The sequence below is a fragment of the Mustelus asterias genome, chromosome 30, assembly GCF_964213995.1.
Source record: "Mustelus asterias chromosome 30, sMusAst1.hap1.1, whole genome shotgun sequence".
NCBI classification, from domain to species: Eukaryota; Metazoa; Chordata; class Chondrichthyes; order Carcharhiniformes; family Triakidae; genus Mustelus; species Mustelus asterias.
The window spans coordinates 16,261,835-16,270,043 of NC_135830.1; the positions used below are offsets into that span (position 1 = coordinate 16,261,835).

General features: G+C 46.4%; 1 protein-coding gene across 1 annotated transcript; it reads right to left on the reverse strand.

Annotated features, from left to right (window-relative positions):
* Nucleotides 1-293: 293 nt before the first annotated feature.
* LOC144480799 (uncharacterized) lies at nt 294-4,897 on the reverse strand. The gene is made up of 2 exons (XM_078200403.1): nt 4,790-4,897; nt 294-2,909 (listed from the first exon to the last, which is right to left on the reverse strand). Exon 2 carries the CDS (start codon nt 2,557-2,559, stop codon nt 1,690-1,692), a length of 870 nt encoding a protein of 289 aa, XP_078056529.1. The 5' UTR covers nt 2,560-2,909; nt 4,790-4,897; the 3' UTR covers nt 294-1,689.
* Between the last annotated feature and the right edge of the window lie 3,312 nt (nt 4,898-8,209).

Genomic DNA, 8,209 nt, shown 5'->3' on the forward strand with positions numbered 1-8,209 from the left:
CCAGTCTATATTTTCATCACAGGACTGCAGCGGGAGCACCGTCAACATCTTACTGACTTGATCGATTTTATCGAGGAGGTGACGAAGGTGATCGATGAGGATAGAGCAGTGGATGTTGTGTACATGGATTTTAGTGAGGCTTTCGACAAGGTCCCTCATGGTCGGTTCATCCAGAAGATTAAGATGCATGGGATTCACGGTGACTTGGCCACTTGGATTCAGAATTGACTTGCCCATAGAAGTCAGAGAGTAGTGGTGGAGGGTGTTTTTCTGACTGGAGGTCCATGACTAGTGGTGTTCTGCAGGGATCCGTACTGGGACCTGCGCTATTTCTGATATATATCAATGACTTGGATGAAAACGTGGATGGGTGGGTTAGTAAGCTTGCAGACGACACAAAGCTAGATGGAGTTGTAGATAATGTCGAAGGTTGTCAAAGGATACAGTGGGATGTAGATCAGCTGCAGATATGAGCGGAGAAATGGCAGATGGATTTCAATCCGGGCAAGTGTGAGGTGCTGCACTTTGGGAGATCAAATATTAAGGATAAGTATACAGTTAATGTACAGAGGGATCTTGGGGTTCAAGTCCATAGCTTCCTGAAATTAATCACACAAATATTTAGTCGGTAAAGAAGGCATATGGCATACTTGCCTTTATTGAGTACAAGAGTCAGCATGCCATGTTGCAGCTTTATAAAACTTTGTTTGGGCTGCACTTAGAATATTGCGTTCAATTCTGGTCGCCACATTACAGAAAGGATGCAGAGGCTTTGATGAGGGTGCAGAAGAGGTTTTCAGGATGCTGCCTGGATTGGAGGGTGTGAGCGACTGACAAACGAGGGTTGTTTTCTCGATAGCGGCGGAGGGTGAGGGGAGACCTGATAGCAGTCTATAAAATAAGAGACATAGAATCTTTTCCCCCAGAGTTGATATGTCTAATACCAGGGAGCATGCACTGAAGGTGAGACGGGCAAAGTTCAAAGGAGATGTGAGAGGTAAGTTTTTTTACACAGAGAGTGGTAGGTGTCTGGAATGCGCTGCTCGGAGTGGTGGTGGAGGCAGATACGATAGGGGTGTTTAAGGGGGTTTTAAATAAGCACATGAATATGTGAGGAATAGAGGAATATGGACCAAGGGCAGGCAGAAAGGAATAGTTTAATTTGGCATCATGTTCGACACAACATGGTGGGCTGAAGGGTCTGTTCCTGTGCTGTACTGTTCTACGTTCTATTTGTGATCTCCATTTAGAAAAAGGAAACAGAGGCACTGGAGAAGCGGCAAGAAAGATTCACAAGAATAACTGTCATCACTTGTGAACTCACTGGTGTTTCACCAAGTTTGCTGACTGAGTGAATCCCTTCCCAGTCAGAGCAGGTGACCAGCCTCTGCCTGGTGTGAACTGACTGGTGGGACATTAGTTACCGAGAGCTTTTGAAGCCACGCCCACATTTAAAGGGTCTGTCCTGGGTGTGATGATGTTGTGTCTGGGCAGGCTGGATAACTGAGTAAATCCTTTCGCACACACCGAGCAGGTGAATGGTTTCTCCCCGGTGTGAACTCACTGGTGTTTCAGCAGTGTTGATGATATTCTAAACCTCCTTGAACAGTGAGAGCAGCTGAACGGCCTCTCCCCGGGGTGAATGTGCTCGGGGATCATCAGTTCCTGAGAGCTTCTGAAGCCGGCCTCTCAGGCAGAGCATTTAAAGGGTCTCTCCTTGGAGTGAGTGGCTTTGTGTTTCTGCAGGCTGGATAACTGAGTGAATCCCTTCCCACACACAGAGCAGGTGAATGGCCTCTCCCCAGTGTGAACTCGCTGATGGGACACCAGTTCTCCAGAGCTTTTGAATCCACTCCCACAGTCAGAGCATTTAAACGGTCTCTCATTGGTGTGAGTGAGATTGTGTCTGCGCAGAGTGGATGACTGAGTGAATCCCTTCCCACACACACAGCAGGTGAACGGCCTTTCCCCCGTGTGAACCCGCTGGTGTATCTGCAGGTCGAATGATGTTCTAAACTTCTTTGAGCAGTGAGAGCAGCTGAACGGTCTCTCCTCAGTGTGAATGCGCTGGTGGGACACCAGATCTCCAGAGCGTTTGAAGCCAGTCCCACAGTCAGAGCATTTAAATGGTCTCTCATTGGTGTGAGTGACTTGGTGTGTCTTCAGGGTGGATGAATGAGTGAATCCCTTCCCACACACAGAGCAGGTGAATGGTTTCTCCCCGGTGTGAACTCGCTGGTGTACCTGCAGGTTGGATGATGTTCTAAATTTCTTTGTGCAGTGAGAGCAGCTGAACGGTCTCTCCTCAGTGTGAGTGCGCTGGTGGGACACCAGATCCCGAGAGCTTTTAAAACGACTCCCACAGTCACAGCATTTAAATGGTCTCTCATTGGTATGAGTGAGATTATGTTTCTGCAGGCTGGATAACTGAGTGAATCCCTTCCCACACACAGACCAGGTGAATGGTCTCTCCCCAGTGTGACTGCGTTGATGAATTTCCAGCCGAGATGGGGATATGAATCCCTTCTCACAGTCCCCACATTTCCACGGTTTCTCCATGGTTCAGGTGTCCTTGTGACTCTCCAGGTTAAACAATCAGTTAAATCTCACACAGAACACGGGTACAGTCTCTCTCCGCTGTGAATGCTGCGATGTATTTTCAGGCTGTGTAACTGGTTAAAGCTCTTTACACCCTCAGTGCACTGGAACACTCTCACTCGGGTGTGTGTATCTCAGTGCATTTCTAGTCACACCGATGTTTACAATCTTTTGAAGCCAAGAGGCCAAACAAGCATTTCTCCTGCGAGATTCAAAGGCCGATGATATTCAGGTCCCAAAAAATCGAGTCACTCTGTCAGATCTAGATGTGATGTTGGAGATTTCTGTCTGATTTCTCCTTGTCTAATATCCTGTAAGTCAATTTAGAAAAAAACATCGCAATTCAGAATACGATCGAAATTCAAATCTACATTTCTAGTTTATGGAGCATTCATTAAAGACACAGTCATGGAGCATTAAACTTGCCCAGCAGGGCCTCCCGTATCAGCACACAGGCAGCTGCTTTGTGAGACTGCCGGCTGTACAAACAGGTCAGAGATAAGGGTGTCCTCAGAAGTGGGATTCATTGTGAAAGCTCAGGGACGGTTGATAAGATGCAGCAATTCTATGATTCTAATGAACATTCTTTCCTCTCCCATTCCCCAAAAGCTGTGAACCTCCATCCCACACACTCTCCCTCCATTCTCACTCTGCTGTATCTAATATTCACCCTCCCAATTCTCCTGAAGGTGCTGATTGAGGCTGATTGACAGATCCATGCTCACTGCTTCCTGTCCAGCACAGAAATCAGGACAAATTGGAGCTGCAGTCAGCATTTGGCCCATCGAGTCTGCTCAACCATTCATTCAGATTATTGGTTGATCGACCTCTGCATTATTTTCCCCACACTGTCCCCCATATCCATCGATATCTTCAATATCGAGAAACCTATCAACCCCTCTCTTGAAAATTCTTGATGACTGAGGCTCTATAGTCCTCTGGGGTAGAGAATCCAAAACATCACCACATCCTTGAGTGAAGAAATCCTTCCTCATCTGAGCTTTCTCTCCATTTTCCAGCCTGTTCCCAATAATAATTGACTCCCTTGTCATTCAAAAACTGTCTAACTCATCCTTGAATATATTCAATCCCTCCACTGGTCCCTATGGAAGAGAAATCTAGATACTAACAATTCTCTGAGGGAAGAGATTGTTGGAAATATAAAATATAGCTGCAGTCCAAAATTACACAGCCAGATATAATAAGTGTATTTTATTACAGAGCTATAAATAATATATCGAATCTGTACCATATAACAACAGGGGAGCTGATAGCCTTGTGGTATTATCGCTAGACTATTAATCCAGAAACTTAGCTGATGCTCTGGGGACTCAGGTTCGAATCCTGCCACGGCAGATGGTGGAATTTGAGTTTAAGGGAAGGAAATCTGCCGTCCTTACCCAGTCTGGCCTACATGTGACTCCAGAGCCACAGCAATGTGGTTGACTCTCAACCATCCTCCGAAATGGCCCAGCGAGCCATTCAGTTCAAGGGCAACTAGGGATGGGCAATAAATGCTGGCCCAGTTTGCAATGCCCGTGTCCTAAGGATGAATTTTAAAAAACCAACATCAGACACGTCTCTGTCCGATATTAGTTTACTGTCCCCTTTAATATATTTCAGAAACCAGATGGGCACATGAAGGAAATAAAGTTGCAGGGGAAAGGGAATATAGAAAGGGAATGGGACTGACTGGATTGTTCTACAAAGAGTCGGGATGGACTCGAGTTACTGAATGGACTCCTTCTGCGCTGTAATGACTCGATGAGTGGAAATATATAACATTGCTTCAGTGTTACATTACAAGATGAGAAATAATAATAAATGTACTTTGTTTCAGAACCATAAATAATATATCAAATCTACAATATCAATATCAATATCAAATCTACACCAGGCATATCTCTGTATTGTTCTCTTAAATGTCAGCCATCTCCTGGGGAAACCAGCCCTTTAATTGTGAACATTCGGAAAGGGACCATCCTTTTAGCCAGACAAATAAATGTGTCAAGCTGAGGGAGCAAAGGATGTCAATGTCTTTAAGTCAGAAAGAGAGAGACCTGGGCCAACCTTTCCAGAGTCTGCAGCCTCCCTGGATTCACTTCCTTTCCCTTCAGTTGCTGCAAGTCCCCAATTTCCCCAGAATGAGAAAAGAAATGGAAAGGGGGATAAAAGAAAGTGTTTTACTCACAGATGTGGGCGACAGAAGGAAGTTTGAGTCTGTCTGTACTCAATCTTCATTCAGAAAGAGAGCAGCAGCAGCAGCTTTCCGGGTGAACAAGCTCATTGTCTGGTTTCCGCATTCAGACAATGGGGGGGGCCTCTGGTTGGCTGGAGGAGAAAGGTACTTCCGGTCCTCCAAATCTTCCCATTGGTCAACACCTCAGCGTGCTGGTGGGAAGGGGCGGGCAGCCCTCCGCACATGCGCATCTGCCCCTCTCCCTTGGACATGCGCAGTCCTGGGCTGAGGGGAGGGGGAGATCACCGAGCGGGTTCTCGCTCTGGCCGGAGCCGCCAGCCGGTTGCCTGGAAACCTTGGCTCGAGGAGGTGCAAGGGGAGGTGAACAATGGGTGGGTGCGGGGCTCCCGCGTCCGCTCGCCGAGCCTGCGCACTGGAACCCCAGGACGTCATCGCGGAGCAGGCTGATGTCTATTGGCTGATTCAGGCAGGGCTCCGTTGTGACGTCACCGTGGGGAAGTTGTCCAATGAGCTTCAGAGTGAAACTTCCTCCTCTGGGCAACATCTGGGAGGAAATCAATGTTTCCCCCTTTCCATTTCTTTTCTCATTCTGGGGGAAATTGGGGACTTGCAGCAACTAAAGGGAAAGGAAGTGAATCCAGTCTGTACATTCCACACATTGTTAGTCCAGTCAGATAGACATATATCTGTCTGGCCGCCTGCATGGAGATTTTCAGTTCTCTGTGTCCAGGACAAGCGATTCCCTTCTTTTTGAGGTCTGCCCTTTTGATCTGTCCCTCATTTAATTTAATTTGGTTTACTTGTTTTGCCAAAAAGATGAACAGAATAGTTAATGATTTATTTCAAGTTTAATTGTTTTGCCAAAAAGATTAACAGAATGTTTATTTGTCCCTCAGTTGATTTGATTTAGTTTAATTGTTTTACCGAAAAGATTGACAGGAAGCAGTGAGCATGGATCTGTCAATCAGCCTGAATCAGCACCTTCAGGAAAATTGGAAGGATGAATATTAGATACAGCAGAGTGAGAATGGAGGGAGAGTGTGTGGGATCGAGATTTACAGCCTTTGTGGAATGAGAGAGGAAAGAATGGTCTATAGAAACTAGAATTATCTGTTCTGAATTACTATCTTGTACTGAGTGATGACTTTTGTAAACTCCTTTTACAGGATATCAGGTGATGAGGATTTACAGACAGAAATCTCAAACCAAACGTCCCGTCCTCACTCAATTCATCAGGATCTGATTATCATTGGCCTTTGAATCCAGAAGAAGAAATGTTTCTCTGTACCGTCTGCTTCAGAAAGTTTTAAACATCGATGGGAGTGGCAAATCACCGAGACACACACATACTCGAATGAGAGTGTTCCAGTGCACTGACTGGAAAGAGCTTTAACTAGTTACACAGCCTGAAAAAATATTACAGCATTCACAGCGGGAGAGACTTTACTCATGTTCTGTGTGTGGATGAGGTCTCAACTTTGAATCAAAACAATTCTGTGATTTATTCATTCGTGGGACATGGGCATCGCTGGCTGGCCAGGACAAGCCCTCCGAATACACAGGATCTGCTCGGATGAGGAGGATCGCAACAGACACCTCCAGACGCTGAAAGATGCCCTCATGAGAACAGGATATGGCGCTCGACTCATCGATCAACAGTTCCGACGCGCCACAGCGAAAAACCGCACCGACCTCCTCAGAAGACAAACACGGGACACGGTGGACAGAGTACCCTTCGTCGTCCAGTACTTCCCCTGAGCGGAGAAGCTACGGCATCTCCTCCGGAGCCTTCAACATGTCATTGATGAAGACGAACATCTCGCCAAGGCCATCCCCACACCCCCACTTCTTGCCTTCAAACAACCGCACAACCTCAAACAGACCATTGTCCGCAGCAAACTACCTAGCCTCCAGGAGAACAGTGACCACGACACCACACAACCCTGCCACAGCAACCTCTGCAAGACGTGCCGGATCATCGACACGGATGCCATCATCTCACGTGAGAACACCATCTACCAGGTACACAGTACATACTCTTGCAACTCGGCCAACATTGTCTACCTGATACGCTGCAGGAAAGGATGTCCCGAGGCATGGTACATTAGGGAGACCATGCAGACGCTACGACAACGGATGAATGAACACCGCTCGACAATCACCAGGCAAGACTGTTCTCTTCCTGTGGGGGAGCACTTCAGCAGTCACGGGCATTCAGCCTTGGATCTTCAGGTAAGCGTTCTCCAAGGCGGCCTTCACGACACACGACAGCGCAGAGTCGCTGAGCAGAAACTGATAGCCAAGTTCCGCACACATGAGGACGGCCTAAACCGGGATGTTGGATTTATGTCACATTATCAGTAACCCCCACAGCTTGCCTCCTGGACTTGCAGAATTTCACTAGCTGTTCTGTCTGGAGACAATACACATCTCTTTAACCTGTGTTGAATGCTCCCTCCACCCACATTGTCTGTACATTTAAGACCTGGCTGGCTGTAGAGATTCGCATTCTAATCAGTATTGTGTAACTTGATTTCTGTGTCTGTTTGCACTGTTTGAGAACAGATATCCACTCCATCTGACGAAGGAGCTGTGCTCCGAAAGCTTATGGTATTTGCGACCAAATAAACGTGTTGGACTTTAACCTGGTGTTGTGAGACTTCTTACTGTGCTTACCCCAGTCCAACGCCGGCATCTCCACATCAGCATTTATTACCCATCCCTCGTTGAGTCAGAAGGTTTTGTTTTAGTTTAGTTAGGGCATCATGATCGGTACATCATAGAGTATATATGGGAGAAGGAAAGCAGAGGGATTCAATGTAGAAGTATTGAACAATCTGGAATCAGTGCTTATAAGAACATAAGAACTAGGAGCAGGAGTAGGCCCTCTGGCCCCTCGAGCCTGCTCTGCCATTCAATAAGATCACGGCTGATCTTTTTGTGGACTCAGCTCCACTTACCAGCCCGCTCATCATAACCCTTAATTCCTTTACTTTTCAAAAATTTATCTATCTTTGCCTTAAAAACATTCAACGAGGTATTTATTTTGTTTGAGACTCTCCCACTCGTGAAAATATCTCACCATCTACCCTGTCAAGCCCCCTCAGGATCTTATATGTTTCAATGACCCCTTTGTCTTCAAAACTTCAAGGAAAACAGACCTTGACAATTTACTTCCTCTTGATAGGACAACCCTCCCATCCAGGTATTAGCCTGGTGAATGTCCTTTGGCCTAAGTCCAATATTACTATATCCTTGTTTAGGTAAGGGGATCAAAACTGTATGCACTATTCCAGGTGAGGCATCACCAACACACTGTACAGTTGCAACAAAACCTCCCTGTTTTTAAACTCCAACCCCTTTGCAATAAATGCCAAAATGCCATTTTCCTTCTTACCAAGTGTGGGACCT